The sequence below is a fragment of the Orcinus orca genome, chromosome 2 (genome assembly GCF_937001465.1).
Source record: "Orcinus orca chromosome 2, mOrcOrc1.1, whole genome shotgun sequence".
Lineage (NCBI taxonomy): Eukaryota > Metazoa > Chordata > Mammalia > Artiodactyla > Delphinidae > Orcinus > Orcinus orca.
In genome coordinates this window covers 190,691,849-190,711,786 of record NC_064560.1, presented here as the reverse complement: position 1 = coordinate 190,711,786, position 19,938 = coordinate 190,691,849, and the positions used below count along the sequence as shown (strand labels likewise).

At 37.5% G+C, this 19,938-nt stretch overlaps 1 protein-coding gene across 1 annotated transcript in view; it reads right to left on the bottom strand.

Moving 5' to 3' along the window:
* UNC79 (unc-79 homolog, NALCN channel complex subunit) overlaps positions 1–18,944 on the bottom strand; it is a 249,702-nt gene extending 230,758 nt beyond the window's left edge. The window contains exon 1 of the mRNA XM_049706558.1: positions 18,833–18,944. Within this exon, the coding sequence (XP_049562515.1) occupies positions 18,833–18,854 (22 nt within the window). The 5' untranslated portion in view covers positions 18,855–18,944. The remainder of the gene's footprint in view (positions 1–18,832) is intronic.
* Between the last annotated feature and the right edge of the window lie 994 nt (positions 18,945–19,938).

The window sequence follows — 19,938 nt, the reverse complement described above, 5'->3', positions numbered from 1 at the left end:
CATTCATAATGTCCAGGACACAATCGAAAATTAGCCAACATATGAAGAAGAAAGAAAATAAAACACATTCTCAGAAGAAAAGAAAATCAAACTAGTTTGATCACTAAATGAAACAGAGGTTGGAATAACAGACAAGGTATAAGCGACTACTATAATATCCTCAATGAAGTAAAACAAAACATGCTTTCAATGCTTGAAACTCTCATTAGAGAAATGAGAAGTCCCAGCAGAAAAATAAAAATAATAAAAGAAGAACGAGATGAAAATTCTAGAACTGAACAACATAATTTCTGAAATAAAAACGTGACTTGATAGACTTAACAGCCAAATGGACATGACAGAAGGAAGAGTACATGAACTTGAAAACAGAGCAATAGAAAGCAACCAAGGTGAAGAACAGAGGGAAAAAAAGGTTGAAAAAAACAAAGTGAACAGGGCCCAGAAACCTGTTAGATAACATCAAACAGTACAATTAAGGATATGTAATTGGAATATCAGAAAAGGAGAATGGAAAGAATAGAGCAGAAAAAAATGTTTAAAGAAATAATGGCCAAAGATTTCCCAAATTTGATAAAAGACAGAAATTTTCAGACACAGAATGATAAGCAAACAACAAGCAGAATAAACTCTAGCAAACTATGCCAACAGAAACCCATATGATATTCAAACTACTGAAGACAAAGATAAACAGTATATCTTGAAAGCAGCGAGAAAAACAATATATTTTATCCATATTATGGGAATAATACAACTGATGGCTGAATTCCCCTCTGACACCATGAAGGCCAGATGGAATAATACCTTTAAAGTACTGAAAAAAACAAGACAAGCTGTCAAAGCAGAACTCTATATTCAGCACAATTATTATTCAAAAATAAAAGCAAAATGGAGGGGATGAATTGGGAGATTGGGATTGACATATATACACTAATATGTATAAAATAGATAACTAATAAGAACCTAATGTAAAAAAAAATAAAGCAAAATGAAGACATTTTCAGGCAAAAGAAATCTAAGAAATTTGGTCATAAGCAGAGTTGCAGTTACAGTTTTTGGGCTGAAGAGAAAAGATACCAGATAGAAACTTGTATCCTCAGAAAAGAACGAAGAGCATCAGGAATGGCAAATCTCTTGGTAAATACAAAAGACTATATTTTCTTTTTCCTCTTAATTTCCTTATTAACTATACAATTTTAAAGTTATAACATTGTCCTGTGTCGTATATAACATATGTGTATGTATTACATATAACTATAAATTAAAGAGCGATATGAGACTATAAGGTTGCAAGGTTTCTATATTTTAAATAAAGTAGTACATTATTAACTGCAAATCAACTGTGAAAATTAAAGGTACGTTATAATTGCTAGGAAGCCAATAGGAAATTATAAAACATTAAAAGAAAATGGATGGAAAATATACACCACACAAACAGTAAACAAAAGTAGGCTGGAGTAGCATTATTAATATTAGATAAAACAGATTCCAAAACAAACTACATTAACAAGGATAAAAAAGACACTTCATAATGTTAAAATGGATGATTCAACAGGGAAACATAACAATCATAAATGAGTACGAACCCAGTATCAGAGCTTCAAAACACAAGAAGCAAAAAATGACAGTTTTAAAGGGAAAAATAGAGAGTTCCATAGTCATAGTTAGAAACTGCAATATGCTTTTATCAGCAACTGACAGAAAAACTAGACAAAAAACAGCAAGGACATAGACGATTTGAACACATCAACAAACAACTGCAGAATATACATTCTTTTCAAGTGCTTATGGAATGTTTACCAGTCAGTGTAGACCACGTTTTGGGCCATAAAACAAGTCTTAATTAATGTCAAAATATTGAAGTATATAGAACATGTTCTCTGACAAAAGTGGAATTAAGTTAGAAATTGAAAACAATAAATAAGATAATCGGGCAAAATCCCAAATATTTAGAAATTAAACAACACCCTTCTAAAGAAACTTTGGGTCAATGAAAAATATTACAAGATAAATTAGAGAATATTTTGAACTGAAATATAATAAAAATAGAACCTATCAAAATTTGTGGAGTGCAGTTAAAGTAAGGCTCACATGGAAATTTATGGATTTAAGTGCCTATATTCAAAAACAAGAAAGGTCTCAAATCAATAAACTTTCACTCTAAGAAGATGGAAAAAGAAGAGCAAATTAAACCCAAAGCAAACCAAAGGAAGGAAATAGTATAGATAGTGACAGAAATCAATAAAATAGAAAACAGAAAACAATCAAAATCAGGGCAACTAAGCCCACGAGCCTCAACTAGAGAGCCCATGTACCACAAACTACAGAGCCCACGTGCTCTGGAGCCCACATGCCACAACTACTGAGAAGCCCGCGGGCCGCAATAAAGATCCTGCATGCCGCAACTAAGACCCGACCCAGCCAAAAATAAAATAAATATTTTTTTAAAAAGAAATAAAAGACAGACATAGCAACAGATTCTACAGATATAAAAAAGGGTAACAAAGTATTATTACACACAACTTTAAGACAATATATTGACAACTGGACAAATTTGTCAAATGGTCAAAATAGACAAATTCCTTGAAAGACACAAATAACAAAACTAAGAATAAATTAAAGCAAAACAAAAACTTGAAGAGTTCTATATCAATTAGATAAATTCAATTTAAAATTTAAAACATTTGTTAAAAAGGAAAGAAAAAACCTTCAGGCTCTGATGGCTTCAAATGTCAATTTTATCAAAAATTTAAGGTAAAATGAATATCAGCTCTATACAAACTCTTTCAGAAAATGTAGAAAAAAAGAACATTTCCTAACTCATGAGGTCAATTTTACCCTGATCTGAAAACCAGACAAAAATATTACAAGAAAATAAAACTGCAGACCAACATCTCTCATGAGCATAGACACAAAAATCCTTAACAAAATACTAGCAAATAGGGAGTTTCTTGGTGTCTAGTGGTTAGAATTTGGTGCTTTCACTGCCGTGGCCCAGGTTCAATCCCTGACTGGGGAACTGAGATCCCACAAGCCATGCTGTGCAGCCAAAAAGAAAAAAAGTAGCAAATAGAAACCAACAAAATTTTACAAGGATATACATTATGACCAAATGTGGCTTATTTCAGGAATGCAAGGTTGTTCAATATTGTGAAAGGCTCAAAGCTTTCTACCTAAGACCGAGAACAAGGCCAGGATATCCACTCATACCACTTTTAATTAACACTGTCCTGGAGGTCCTAACCAGTGCTGTAAGACAATGAAAAGAAATAAAAGGCATAAAGATTTGAAAGGTAGATGTAAAACAATCTTTATTCACAGATGACATGATGATGGGGTGTGCTGAAAACCTTAAGTAATTCCCAAAAAAGCTACTAAACTAATAAGTGAACATTGCAGGGGTGCAGAATATAAGATCAACATACAAAACTCAATGGTATTTCTCTAAACTAACACCAAATAATTAGAAAATGAAATTTGAAAAACAACTACATTCACAAAAATGCTTAGGAATAAATTTAATGAATGACATGACAACTACAAGACATTACGAAGCGGAATTAAATAAGATCTAAATAAGTATACATATATATCATTCCAAGGATTGGAAGACTCTATGTTGTTAAGATACTAATCCTCCCCAAATTGATCTATAGACCAAAATTCAAATAAGCTTCTTTTGAAAAAAATGACAGGTTGATTTCAAAATTTATATAAGAAAACAGAGAACCTAAAACAGCTAAAATAATTTTGAAAAATAAGAGCAAAGTTGAAGGACTTACACTACTCGATTTTAAGCCTTACTATAAATTTACAAAATAAAGACAGTATGTCACTGGCATAAGGATAGACATATAGATGGATAAAGAGAATTGAGTCCAGAGATAGACCCACATATACACAGTCAATCAATTTTCAACAAAGGTACCAAAGTAATTCAATGGAGACAAGACAGTTTTTATAAGAAATGGTGTTGGGACAACTGGATATTATTCGTGGAAATAATGAATGTCAAGGGGCTTCCCTGGTGGCGCAGTGGTTGAGAGTCCGCCTGCCGATGCAGGGGACACGGGTTCGTGCCTCGTTCTGGGAAGATCCCACATGCCGCGGAGCGTCTGGGCACGTGAGCCATGGCCACTGCGCCTGCGCGTCCAGAGCCTGTGCTCCGCAACGGGAGAGGCCATAGCAGTGAGAGGCCTGCGTACCCTCCCCCCAAAAAAAAGAAAATAGTGAACGTCAAGCCTCACCTCATACCATACATAAAAAGTGACTCAAAAATGTTCATTGACCTAAATATTAGAGATAAAACTATTATATTTCTAGAAGTAAACACTGGAAAAAATCTTTATGTCATTGAGTTAGGCAAAGATTTCTTAAACAGGAGACCAAAACACAAATGATAAAAGAAAAAATTAATAAAAATGGATTTCATGGTTTAAAAGTTTCACTTCTCAAAAGTCATACTTATGCAAACACAAAGGTAAGCCACAGAGCAAAAGCGAAATTTTTCAGAACAAAGGCCCTCTATTCAGAATACGTAAAGAACTCTTACAACTTGATAAGAAGACAACCAAAAAAAAGCTAATAAAAATGGACAAAACATTGGAACAAACATTTCCCAAAAGATATACATATGGCCAATAAGCACATAAAAATATGTTCATCACTGCTAGTCCTCAGAGAAATGCTAATTAAAACCACAATGAAATACAGCTACACACACACTAGGATGACTAAGTTAAAAAGACTGTCAATAGCAAGTGTTGGTGAGGACGGGATATGGAGCAGCTGCATTGCTGGTGGAAATGCAAAACATTACAGCCACTTTCAAAAACAATATGGCAATACCTTACAACAGTAAATACCATATTGTCAAGCAATTCCATTCTTTGGTATTCACCCTAGAGAAACAAAAACATATGTCCCCATGAAAACATGTACACAGATATTTTAGCAGCATTATTCATAATGGCCAAAAACTAGAAACAACCCAAATAATAGATACAAACCATGGAACACTACAGAGCAATAAAAAGAAACAAAATATTAATACATGCAACAACATGAATGAATCTCAAAAACATTATGCTAAATAAAAGCAGTCAATTAGAAAGACTATGTACTGAATGATTCCATTTATATGAAATTCTAGAAAAGGCAAACTATAGTGATGGAAAGCAGATCAATGTCTGCCTGGGGCTGGGGGTACAGGAAGGAGATCAAGAGCAAAGGGGCACAAGGAATCTTCTTAAGGTAAGAGAACTGTTTCATATACTGGTTAAGGTGGTGGTTACAGGATTCTATCTGCTTTGCAAAAGTCATTAAACTGTGCTTTGAAAATGGGTGAATTTTATTATATGTAACTATTTCCACAATAAACAAAAAGAGGACAAAGTAACATGCATTCCAATATGTAGGTATTTGGGCATGTCTACACTAGAAGACAGAATGATATAGTCAGATGCTTGTATTTACTTATATTGATTAAGTTTGGATTTATGAGAAATAAGGTAATATTTAAATGAATAGTGTCAATTTTATTTATATTTGACATTTCAAGTTAAGAGCTAAATAAACATATATACATGTGGAATCACCATGAATAGGCTAGTTCATATAAAGACTAATAAAGATATACTGCACAGGTAATTCTTTTAAAAACTCAAAAGAGGGGGCTTCCCTGGTGGTGCAGTGGTTAAGAATCCACCTGCCAATTCAGGGGACACGGGTTTGAGCCCTGGTCTGGGAAGATCCCACATGCTGCGGAGCAACTAAGCCTGTGCGCCACAACTACTGAGCCTGTGCTCTAGAGCCCGCGAGCCACAACTACTGAAGCCCACACGCCTAGAGCCCGTGCTCTGCAACAAAAGAAGCCCCTGCAATGAGAAGCCTGCACATTACAACAAAGAGAAGCCCCTGCTCACCGCAACTAGAGAAAGCCCGCACACAACAACAAAGACCCAACTCAGCCAAAAATAAATTAATTTTTTAAAAAAACTCAAAAGAAATACAGAGAGAGATTTTTAAAACATTCAATAGAAAGTGATCCATACAGAAGATAAGCAAAAAAGACCCAACATACATATGATAGGGATCTCAAAGAATGTCAAATGATAGACCAAAATAAATATTAAATTATATTCTATAATTTCAGAACATTTTCCTAAAATTAAAAAAAAACTTGAATTTATACATTGAAAGGATACACCACAATCACTTCAGCGTGACCAACGCTGAATCATATTACAGTGAAAATTACTTTAAAAAGAAAATAAAACATCATTTGGGCAACTAGGCAAAAAGGCTAAGACACTAATACGGGAAAGAAAACAAAATTGTCCCCTGACTTTTCAACAAATTCCTAATACCCAAAGAACATGGTGTAACAAATTTAAGACACTCAAGGAAGGGAAATATGAATCAAGGATTTTACATGTACCCAAACTGGCCTCCAAGTAAAAAGCTGCAAACAAACTATTATAAACTTGCCAAAACTCAAGGTACATTGATCCTGTGAGCCCTTCCAAAAGAATCTCTCAGAAAAAAACACTCAGACAACCAAAAAGACTGAGAGAGACAGTGATATAAGAACCACTGGTGAGCACTAAATATAAAGATTCCTATAGAACAAAGATAACCCATGGTCATAAAAGAGAGAATATAGCAGACAAGTATAATCATCAAAAATTGGGGTCGGGGGAATAAGGAGTGCATATGGATATGACTGTCAATTAAACGTTAACTGGAAATAACAGGATATTACTTTAGATCAGATACTGGGATAGAAGGAGCAAGGGCGAAGAGGTTACAAGCTAATTTCAATATTTTTCAATGTAGGGAACCAGTAAGTCCGAAAAAAAAAAGTGGACTAATGGTATTATATAAAGGTATTAGTATAAAGTTAACCAACAGAATGAACAAGCAGGTAAAACCAACTGCATAATGAAATAACGTAGATACAAAAGACAAAAAAAAAAGTATGACAGAACTGAGGCCAAACATATTAACCATATCAATAGATGTAAATGGGCTTAACTCACCTATCGAAAGAAAAGGATTTTCAGATTGGCTAATAAATCAAAATCCAACACTATGCAGAATACAAGAGACACACCTAAAACAAAGAGATTCAAAAGAGTTAAAAATAAAAGGATGGAGAAAGACATATCAGGCAAACACAAAAAGAAAACAGGAGTCTTAATCTTGGTATCTGACAAGGTGGAATTGAGACCAAAAAGCATTACAATATATTAAAAAGGCCACTTCATAATGGTTAAGGCTACAATTCACAATGAGGATATTACAGTTATTAATATTTATGAACCCAATAACACAGCAATAACTTTAAGCTGAAACTTACAGGAGATGCAACTAGAAATAGACAAAAACACACTAACAATAGGAGATTTAACATACCTCTCAAAATCCAAGATCAAGCAGACTAAAAATTAATAAGGGTATAGAAGACTAAAACAACATAAATCAGGTGGATCTTTTAGATCTATATCAAACTTGAACACCAATAACAGAGATTACAATTTCTTTTCAAGTACACGTGGAACATTCATAAAAACTGACCTAACCTTACACCACAGAGAAAAGCTCAATAATTTCCAAAGAATAGAAAAAATGCAAATATCATCCTCAGACTGTAATGCAGTAAAACTCAAAATCAATAACAAAATAAAAAGATGTTAACTAGACATGTGGTGATCTTTTGCAATATACACAAATACTAAATTATGTGCACACCTTAAACTAATGTTATATTTTAATTATACCTCAAAAAGAAATGAAAACGCACACACAAAATAACAAAATAAACAAAAATGCCCTTCCATGTGGAAATTTACAAGCACACTTTTAAACAACACTTGAGTCAAAGGCAAATACAAAATTAAATTGCAGAACTTTGTGAAAATAATAATAAAAACCTGACATCAGAATCTGTAGCCTACAGCTAAAGAAGTGTCATATAAAATATATTGCATGAAATGCCTGATCAAAAATATTAAAATAAATAAACACCCGACTCAAGAAGCTAGAAAAAAAACACCAAAGTTTAAAAAAACGATGTCTGGGACTTCCTAGTGGTCCAGTGGTTAAGACTCCAGGCTTCCACCGCAGGGAGCATGGGTTTGGTCCCTGGTCGGGGAAGGTCTTCATGCTGTGCAGTGCAGCCAAACGAAAAAGGAAAAGATGTCTGGGGAAAGGGGAATTAATAATAAAAGTAGAAATTAATTTACAAACCAAAAAAAAAAAAAAAACAGTGGAATTAATAAATAAATCTAAAACTCGTTCCTTAGAAAAGAAATGAATAAAACAGACAAACCACTAACTAGATCAGGAAAAAAGGGGATAGGGATGGGGAGAGAAAACACAAGTACACAACATTAAATATATAACATTAGAAATGACAAGGAGAAAATAAACATCAAAATAGGGGAAATCTTAAATTTTCTAAAAGAGTCTTCTGCATAATTCTATGCAAACAAATTCGAAAACTTAGATGAAATGAAAAAAAATTTAGAGAAATAAAACTTACCAAAACTGACCCCAGTAGAAACAGAAAGTCTAAATAGAACAAGGGTCATAGAGGAAATAAAGGAAGAAGTGAAAAAGTTCCACTACAAAAAAGCAGCAGGCCAGATGATTTCACAGGGGAACCCTAACAAACTTTTAAAGATCAGAAAACCTCAATGTTACTTTAATGATTCCAGAGCATAGAAAAAGAAAGAAATCTTCCAAACTCATTTTATGTAGTCAGTATAACATTGTTTCCAGAACCTGACTAGAATTACTCCCCACCCCACCCCAAAAATGGACCAATCTAACTTGTGAATATCACTGCAAATATTATTAAATAAAACATAAAATCCAATCCAGCATATTAATAAAGTTAACAGAAGAAGTCATATGGTCTCCATAGATACAGAAAATAAACTTGACAAAATTCAACACCATTCAAGTTTTTTTAACTCAATAAAATAAGAATTGATGGACACTTCCTTAGTATATTACCTCAGCCCCCCCAAAATCTTACTTAATAGAGAAATACTAGAGGCTTTGCTACTAAAATTCAAAACCACACAAGAATACGCTCTATGCTATATTTAACATTGTGCTGGAAATATTTGCCAATGCAATTAGAAAAGTGAAGGTAATTAGAGATATAAGAATTGAATGGAAAAGAATAAAATTATTTTCTATTTGCAGATTATATAATTATATATCTTGAAAACCCAAAGAATTGATGGAAAAGCAATTACAAAAAGAAAATAATTTGGTAAAGTAAGGTTACAAAATAGGCATACAAAAATCAACAGCCTTCGGGTATAAAAATAAAAATATAGAAGAAAAGACAAATCTCAATTATGATAGAAAAAAAAGGATTTCAAAAAACATTAAGCAGGGGCTTCCCTGGTGGCACAGCAGTTAAGAATCCGCCTTCCAATGCAGGGGACACGGGTTCGAGCCCTGGTCTGGGAAGATCCCACATACCTACGGCGAAGCAACTAAGCCTGTGCACCACAACTACAGAGCCTGTGCTCCAGAGCCCACGAGCCACAACTCCTGAAGCCCGGCGCCTAGAGCCCGTGCTCTGCAACAAGAGAAGCCACCGCAATGAGAAGCCCGTGCATCACAACGAAGAGTAGTCCCCGCTCGCCGCAACTAGGGAAAGCCTGCGCACAGCAACAAAGACCCAACGCAGCCAAAAATGAATAAATAAAATAAATAATAATAAAAATATTTAAAACAAAAAAAACACTAAGCATAAGCTTAACAAGAAATTCTAAAAGCACCCCCTCTAAAAGCACCTTTTTGGAAAGGCACAGAAAGACTTGAAAATAATTGGAAAGACATACAATGTTCTTAGATAGTGAGATTCAATATCCTGAAGATGCCAGTTCTCCCTAAGTTATTTTATAAATTTAATGTGATACTCAAAAATACCATCAGGCTTTTTTCTGGACCTATGCAACTTGATTGTGAGATTAGTTCGGAAGAATGAAAAAGAATAGCCAGAAGAACCTGGAAAATAAGAAAAATGTTGAATGGGGGAGAGGGGATTCCAATACAATTCTCTACCAAAAAAAAAAAAAATTCAGCCTACAGTTTAAAAAAAAAAGGAGAGAGTGTAGTAATGGTCATAAGGAGCAAGTACTGGCTGCCTGTGAATAAGTCATGCCAAGTTCACTTCAATTACTTATTTCTTTGGGGGAATCTGGACAGAGTAACAAAGGAAAGCTAAAGATAGAGTATATACATCTCAGCAGAGTAGACTCAACTGTAAGCTCCTCTAGAGCCTGGTACAGAGCCTGACACACTGCAGACACCCAATAGATATTTGTTGAATAAGAGAACAGACAAGTTGATAAAATATGGATTGGGTAGTACCACAGTAGGATGCACTTGCAGTTGGTGAAACTGTCTTATCTAAAATGTATTGATCAATGGCTCAAAAGCAACTTGAAACAAGCTATTTAATGGCACACCACATTCTTTTTTTTACTTCTTTTCTCCTGATCAACATTTTTATTTTGAATATTTTATATAGGGATGCATATCATTTTGGTAGTTGATGCAAAACTAATGGAGAAATGTCTATTATGTTGAATGATAAAATCAGGCACAACAATGAGACGACACTAAAAAGATGAAATTAGTAGTTTGTAGTGGGTTGAATCGTGTTCCCCAAAAAGTTATGTTCAAGTCCTGATACCCATAAATGTAACCTTATTTGGAAATAGGGCCTTTGTAGATGTAATCGGATTAAAATGAGGTCATACTGGATTAAGCGAGGCCCTAAATCCAATGACTGAGGTATTTATAAGAGAAAAGAGAGGGAGATTGGATACAGAGACACAGAGGAGACACAGGCCATGTGAAGACGGAGGCAGAGATTGGAGTGATACAGCACAAGCCGAGGAACACCAAGGGATACCAGCAACCGCCAGAAGGTAAGAGAGAGGCAAGGAAGGCCTGCAGAGGAAGCAAGGCCTTGCCAACACCTTTATTTTGGACTTTTAGCCTCCAGAATTGTGAGAGAATAAATTTCTCTTGTTTTAATCCACCCAGTTTGTGGTAATTTGTTACAGCAGCCCTAGGAAACTAGCACAGGGTTAAACAAAGCTCTATTATCGTCCCACTGCACAGCTGGAGAATGAAGGAAAACAGGCTTAACAGGTATTTCCTATGGAAAAGATCTGGCAGTTTCAGCAGACCAGAGGCGTGACATTATAATACAAAGAGCTAAAGGACTCTTTACATTTTGAAATATAGATTCCTGTACTCTGCACTAGTGAAGGTATGTATAAGGTATTGAGTCTTTTTCAAGTGCCACATTTAAAGGACGACATAAGAAGGACCTGGAACGCATATTAAAATGTAATGTAGGGCTTCCCTGGTGGCACAGCGGTTAGGAATCAGCCTGCCAATGCAGGCGACACAGGTTCAAGCCCTGGTCCGGGAAGATCCCCCATGCCGCGGAACAACTAAGCCCATGTGCCACAACTACTGAGCCTGCGCTCTAGAGCCCGTGGGCCACAACTACTGAGCCCATGTGCCACAACTACTGAAGCCCGTGCACCTAGAGCCTGTGCTCCACAACGAGAGAGGCCACCGCAATGAGAAGCCTGTGCACTGCAACGAGGAGTGGCCCCCGCTCGCCGCAACCAGAGAAAAGCCCGTGTGCAGCAACAAAGACCCAATGCAGCCAAAAATAAAATAAATAAAATTAAAAATTTTTTTAAATGTAATGTAAAAGTAAAATGCCTCGAAATTAAGTCATGCTATCATCCAACATCAGTGAGCAGTTACTGTATGTATATGGTATATAGTCTAACATCTAGGAGGAGCTCACCCAACTCCCAAAGAGGTGGAGCTCTAACATGGGTCAAAGGTGATAGGAAGTTATTTAAAGATAGCAAGTGTTTTAAAGAAGAGAATGATAAAAATGACACGATAGCCTCTGTATTTTAGATGGATCACTAAGGGGACTACGTGAGGATAGATTTGATGGGGACAAAAGCAGACACAAGGAGATAAATTAAAAGGCTGTTATAGTAAAGAAATGATAAATTCCATAATTAGGATGGTGATGGTAAGAATAAAGAGGATGTGGGGTACCTGAGGAATATTTAAGACATAAAACCAGAGTTTTACATAATACAATAACACTTGACTCTCAAAAGTATTATGAGAATGAATTAAGCTAATATATGTCCAACTGCTTAATACATAATAGGCATAAACAATAGATATCTAAACCCTCCTTTCTAGAGATCTTAAGATTCAAATACATATAACTCTGACATGTTAAATTGGTTATATGTTTAGGAGTTATCTATTTTCACTTCTAAGGCAAGCTCATTTCTTCTTAAGATAGCATTTTATATATATATATATATATATATATAAATGTACAGGTATATAAACACACATGTGCATATATATACATAAGTACCTATGTACACACACACATATCCTTTAAGTTTTGTCCTAGTGTCAGACCAAGCTTCTAAGACCAATGAAGATGAAATACACTCTGAAATGCTGAATATCCCTCCAATTTTAATCCCACATCAAATAGTAAATGAGACTCACACAATAAACTATGTACTGTTTAGAAGCGTTGTCCTTTCAAGAAATGTCCAGAAGGAGAGAAAAACAAGACAGAAATAGAACGTATGGGTTGAAAAGAGCTAAATATTCTAAATGAAATGACTGAGCTTTCCACACTACAGGAAGCGAGCTTGTTGATAAGTATACATTTTTGCTTAATGTAGTTTTTTTATGCAATAAACATTTCATTTCTAAGCCAATGTATGTGTTCGTTTATGCAGAGCTACCCATATCTTTTCAGAATATGAGAAACAAATGCATGTGAATTTCCAACATAATAATACTGCAAAATGAAAATCCCAATTTAAAGCCTATTTATTGGTTGAGTAATCAATACAGAAAATTTGCACAGGCATACTACCAAAGGATCCAAGTCAAGTTACAGCATGAAGAGTCCCTGACTTCAGATGTATTGTCACTTTATCTTAAAAGAAAAAAGAAGCTGGTTGCGTGCTAAGATTGTCTACCAATTAGGAATCGTGATTATTATGCTGAATATACTAAGAGAAAATTTTAACTAAGAGAAAGAACCAAAAATATAATGAACATTCAGGAAAAGTGTAAGTTGTTATATAAATACTATAAAATTTGATTTAGCAAATATGTTTTAAGTACTTTTGACAACTATATTTTTATTTACCTGTAAATCCATTTGAAAAGCATGTGAACATTGTATATAGTACAGAACTTCACATTAATGAAAATATGAAACCTTCAGGTGAATGATATCCATAATGTAATTATGTAATCCTTCTTTATGAAAGACATTTACTTCACCTTCATTCATTTTTACTTATTCAAGAAACAGTTTTTGTGCAAACACTGCCCTAGACAATGATTTGCATGCTGAAGACACAGAGATGAACATAATACCGTCTACACACAAATTAGGGCAACTAACAAGAAGACTAATTATTTCAATACAGTGTGAGCACACGAGTAGGGCATACAGGGGAAGAGTGACAATCACGCAGGGCTTCCAAGCTAAATAATGAACAATAAGTAAGCATTAGGAAGGCAAAGAAAAGGGCCGAAAGAGAAAGAAAGCATTTCAGGCAAAAAGAACATCGTGCACTGGAAGAACTGGAAAAAAATAGTCCAATGTAACTAGATCAAGGAGTTAGGGCAGGGATTTAGTTGGATGGGCAAGAATCATTAGGGCTTAAATACTAATGGTAGAGAGTAGGAGAAGTTTAGGAAGACTCCCAATTTTTTGACTTAGGTTAATTGGTGGATAGATCATGGAGCCATTCACCAAAATGAGTATTATAAAAAAGAAGTACAAGTTTGGGACAGAAGACAATGAGTTTGGGTTTGAGTTGCCTATAGGACTCTTCGATAGGCATAGAGGTCATAGCTCAAGAAACACGTTTAGACTAGAAAATAGAATTTGGGTGTCATCCACATAGAGGTGATAGTTAATACCACAAGAGTGAATGAGAGAAAGAGTCTGTGGGATTTCTTTTTTTAAAAAAAGAGAGAACTAATGACAGAATCCTGTTTTTAAAGATAGGGAGAAGAAAGGTAGCCCTAAGAAAAAAATCTGAGTAGGAATGGCCAGCAAAGAAAGAAGAAAAGGAGAGTTTAAATAAGGAATAGAAAAGCTAGTGTCAAATCATGCAGAGAAATCAGAGCTAAAAACCTGGTGTTCTTTTTGCGACCACAAGTATGGTTAATAGGTACACTCTAATATTTACACATGTGAAAAAAACTAGAGTTCCGTCTATGAGAAGTCAGCTATGTTGTTGTGCAAAGATTTCTAAATGACTACAGGTTGCAATGTTATTCAAAGGAGAAGGGCTTTTATATTTTAGTCACATTACCAAATAATGTACATAAAAATAAATAAAACTACCTATTGATTTCTCTAAGTATGACCCTTAAATATGTAGGGGATAGGGCTTCCCTGGTGGTGCAGTGGTTGAGAGTCCGCCTGCCGATGCAGGGCACGCGGGTTTGTGCCCCGGTCCGGGAAGATCCCACATGCCGCGGAGCGGCTAGGCCTGTGAGCCATGGCCGCTGAGCCTGCGCGTCTGGAGCCTGTGCTCCACAACGGGAGAGGCCACAACAGTGAGAGGCCCGCGTACCGCCAAAAATATATATATATATGTAGGGGATAGGAGGAAGTTCAACTTCAAATCATACTGCTAATTATCTATACTCTTAAAACTGTTTGTTTTGATGTAATCAAAAGATTTTTAGTTATTGAGATAAAGATGCTGAGTAGGGTAAATACATTAAACATGGCACACATTCACATTTCTGTAATTAGCTATACTGAGATTATACCCCAAATATCAGCAGGTTAATTTCCAAATTTGACAAACATTTTGATGGATATTTATATGAGTGATTTATGTTAACCAGATGCTACACTGTCATCATAATACAAAAGGTGATGGATAGGCAGTTCATGCCCTAGAAATGTTCTGTTTAGGTGATCAGCCAGTTCCCTGCTAGATATATCAAGTCAAGGAATTGCCATGCAGGGATCCACTCCCACCCAAATACGTTAGGTTGATTGTTGTAGAAGAGACTTGGAGACAAGCAAAGGAGAAAAAAAATAGCCCAAGAGTCCATGTCCCATTTAAACAATGGCTACTTTTTTTTCTGCTCCACTCTAGGCTGGTGGTGGCGGGGGGAGTGGGGGGACTAGATCCAAACTTTATAATTATCCTTATTTTAGCAGTAAGCACAAGGTTTAATACTTGATGATAATGATAATAATAATGAGCTAACTTATTTATTAACTCCTCATTATATGCCAGGATTCTGTGCTATGCACTTTTCATGGATCACCTCATTTAATCTTCACAACTATGACTATCCCCATTTTACAAACAATGCAGTTGATGTTTAGAGAGGTCGAGTTAACTTGTCCAAGGGCACAGAGAATGCAAGAAGCAGAGCCAGGATTTAAACCCAAGCAGCAGTCTGATTCTAGAACCCTGACTCTTAACTTCTGCTGCTATCAAAAGCAAGCTTCTTTTGAAAGAGCACACCCAAAGTGCCCCAGATTGGTCAATTTTAACTCTTAAAAGACAGGGAAAATGGGGGGCGGGGGGTTAGATTCCTCTTTCTCCTCTTTAGAATCCCAAATGAAAGAACTATAAATTCTTATTTTTATCATTCTATATCAGCTACATAAACATTTTCACTACAGTGAACTTTGACTTTAAGAAAAAGAAGCATTTCAAGGAAAATACCTGTAACTCTTGTGCAATCGCCTGAGAAATTGCTAGGAAGCTTTCACCTCCTGTTATGATGTTCTGCACAAAGCACAGGAAACTGATTGAACGTATAAAACAAGCTCCAAAGTATATCTTAACTATACCTACACTCTCTTTCATCATTATCACTTATTTTATTAACGAAAATGCTACTACATAAAAATAACATCATCTTTCACATAACTGGGATCCATTACATTTCAAAGGTTAAGTCACGTAATTTGTTTGGTTGAAATGCAATACTTCCTCTTGCTGGCTCAACCAAACTATGTTCACTTCCTGTACCAAAGAAACCTGTACCTACATCAAGAGGCCTCAGGAAAAGAGTAACAGAAATATTATTTTGACACTGCATTAAGCCTCCATCTCCCCTTTGGTCCTTAGGCAAACAGTACTATGCACACTTCTCCTGAATGCAGAAAAGAAATGAACTCTCTCGTTCTCTCATGTTCTGGTGGTCTTCACATCCAGTAGAAGAGAAAAATCTCACGGCCCTCCCTTCTCTTTCTCCTTCCTCCTAGCCGGACTCCTACAGAGTCCAAGAATCACAGATCTGCAACTTCACTTTATTAAAAAGTATTCACCCTTCATAAATAGTAACCATGCAGCCTTTCATGTATTTGCTCTATTTTCGGGTATATAATGTGCACTGGAGTGTCAACTCATCCATGTTAGTGCACGTCAAAGAGAGAGAGAAACGAGATTCTTAACTTCCCTCCACCCTAGATAAAGATGCCGAAAAACACCCAAAGCACCTTATCCTTTTCACAGCCTACTCCTGTGTTACCTCCTTTGCCCTCCAAAATGCTAACGGCTGAACAAAGATAGCTGCTACTCCGACTCCTTACTTTACAGATGAAAACTCTGAGGCACAAAACGATTAAGTTAATTGCCCAGTTAACTGTCTCACAGTTAATCAGAAGGACATGAAAAACTCAAATCCGTACGTCCTAGCTTCAAATATGGTATCCTTTCCATCTACAGATAAAAAAAAATAACAAAATCTGTTTTACAAAAAATTCTAAACTACCTACTAAACTACACACTATGTGCACTACACAACCAAGTCCACAGATAGATTTTATCCATCTTGGCACTAAATGCCCAGGAAAGAGACAAGACAAAGCATCCAGTGCATCTCAAAATATAACAAGGAAGAGGACAGTAATACTCACTGGCTTTAACCTGATATTTCTTACATAATATGTAACTATAAAAGCAAATGACAGGTAGTAGTTTTTTTAACAACTGTACTAAAATAAAACCTTTAAGGGTGTGTTATCCTCAAGTTCTGCACCAATTCCAACTATGTTACCATTACTCAAAACGTAATGCATAATTTTTTCAAAAGCCTCTGTAGAAGCCAAATTTATCTTTGAGGGTTAGATTGAACTAAAACAGGCCAAAAAAATCACAAAAGAACTTCCTAATGATTTAGAAGAGATGGACTAATAAGTGGGAAATGATTGTCAATATCATAACTATCATTTATTGAGTACTTGTTATATGCTGGACTCACTACTCAACATTTTATGTGTATTCTCTCACCTATAATCACAACCACCCCACTGGCATTATTACCCCAGGTCTACAGATGAGGAAATAAAGTTCATAGAAGTCAATTATTTTGCCCAAGGTCAAACAGTAAACGGCAGAACTAGGATTCAAACTCAGGTGTTCCAGATTCCAAGAAAAAGAAAAGATTTTTATAGAGGTACAAGCACTGGATGGTAGGTGCTCATAAAGGATCTCTAATGAAGCATCAATCTGGGAATTCTATGAGTCTTCCGTTCATTTAACCTACCTGGTGAATAAGTGACATACTGCATTTTAACAAATACAAGCTACTGCCCCAAAATAATGAGACTACTGTTTTTTGGTGTCTCACAAAATGGCTTTAATAGCCATTCCAAAGAAGAATTAAAAAGACTTTCAAGCAGTGACAACATAACTGTGTGCTGCTCTGAAAGAAACTAGAGTCAATTCGTTGAATAGCTTTTGGTTTACTTGTCAAAAATTCAAACTCATTGCTTAATAAAAAACACCTTTTATTTACAGAAGTTTAAGTTCCTGAATCCTTCACATGCACTCAGGAAAAGGTTTCATGTTAATCAACCTACCAAGTACATACCAAAGGCCTACTAATGCGCACTGCAATAAGAAATGCTACAGGGAGCCTATTAGAAACTTCCTCTGTCCACAAGGAGTTAGCAGCTTGTTTCCAACCAAACACACAGCCAATCATTCCTGGGAAAACTAAAATCCTCCTGCTATTTTTTTATAGTTTGTGTGAGCTGCTCTACAAAGGAAACCTCTCTGGAAAAATAATTAGATCATTTTTCCAGAGCCCCTTTCACTTTCTTGCAAGCAGTGGCTCTGGCTTTAACCTCTGGTTGTGGTTAGTTTTAGCATTAGTGCTGGTGTTACTGAGCTGATTTTCCTCACACTGAATCCAGAATTCAGACTCCAGAATCCTCCCTCCCCCTTCTCTGCCTTCTAGCCTCTCCAACCCAAAGTGGAAACTGCAGACTCGAACTCCCCTATGGCTCCAGCACCGAGAACTGGGCATGCTCAGAAGGCCCGGCAGGCTCGGGTGGCACTGACAGTTCTCCGCCCCTGATGTGCTGCTGCCCCCCTTCCCCCACTCCAACAAGAGATACTGAAATGTTTATCTGAAAGATACGAGGCCTCTTCTTCCCGAAAATGACCCCATTTTAATTTCGTTTCGTAGGGTCTTTCGGTCTTGCCAAACCCCACCACCAGCCGCATAATTTTTCAGCACCGGGGACAGCGCCGCGCTCCCATTAACGTCCGCCCTCCCCCCACCTTCTCTTCCCCCCCACGCCCCACCCCCCACCCCAACTTCAGCCCCCACCCCCGCACCAGCACGAGGCCAAGGTCTCCCAGCAGCCGCAAACGCTGCAACTGCAATAGCTCCCAGCCGGGGGCCGGGCCGGAACGCCGGGCCGGCTGCTACTTACACTGCTCCGCTTTGGTGGACATGGTGCTGTCCAGATGCAAAGGCTTTGCCCCAAAATCTGTGTCGTGTGAGCTCCCTCGCTCCGCCAGCGATGTTGCGAGGAAAAGAGCGCATACCCCCCACCCCCACCCCCTCGCTTTCCCCCTCCCTTAGGCCCGTGTCGCTACCATTCGGACAAAACGCACATCAAATTGCAGAATTCGGTCCCGGAAGGTTAGGAAATCGCCCCCGGAGAAATGGGTGGGATTTAATAGGCGGCCAAAGGCTTCCTGTCCGTCCCCTCCTGGAGCTGCCCGCGTTGATGTGGGCGGGGAGACCGAAAGGAGGGAGCAAGCTGCGGCTCCTGGTGAAATGGGAGAATGGGCTCGACCGGGGGAGGAGGATTTCCATTCATCAGGCGCACGGAGGGGACGGGTGTTTCCCAGAGAAAAGCCTCTTAAAGTGCCGGAGTCCCCGACCATTTGGATCTCCCATTGGCGTTCTCCGGGCCTGTAAATCCTGCTCCGGGAGCAGCCCCGGTGTCTCAGCGGTGTGACCGGAGAGGGACACAGGTGCGTCCCACGCCTGGTCTCAGCCTCCGTGCGGCAGGAGGGGGAGGCGGATCAGGGGCGGGCTGGAGAGAGCCGGGGCCGGAGGGCGGCGAGGATGCTCCTGAGGACCGCGAGGAAGGAAATGCAGAAGTAACCCTCAGCATGGCTTCCCGGCGTGCTGCGGTCCGTGCCCTGTCTCCCCTCTCTAATGGGCTCTCCTGCTGATGATCAGGATGGGAGGTCCCAAGGCCAGGGGGCTGTGAGAAGACTTTAGAAGTCGAGTCTAGGGAAGGAGGAGATTTCCACGGATGGTGAAGCTGGAAGAGCCACAGAAAAGGAAAATGCAAGATTGGAAACAGGAGGAACCTAGGTGGGCTCCCATGCAATCACCCAGGAGGGAGACGGGCACGTTAGGAAGCCCCTCTGCTGGGAAACCAAATGAAGCCAGTAGAAAAAGAAGGCGATGGAAACACACCTCAAGCATATTAATAGGAAAATACTTAAAGAATCAAGTAGTGGAAAGACATTCTGAGCCTGGACTTGGAGTCAGGAAGAATCAGATTCAAGACTCAGTTCT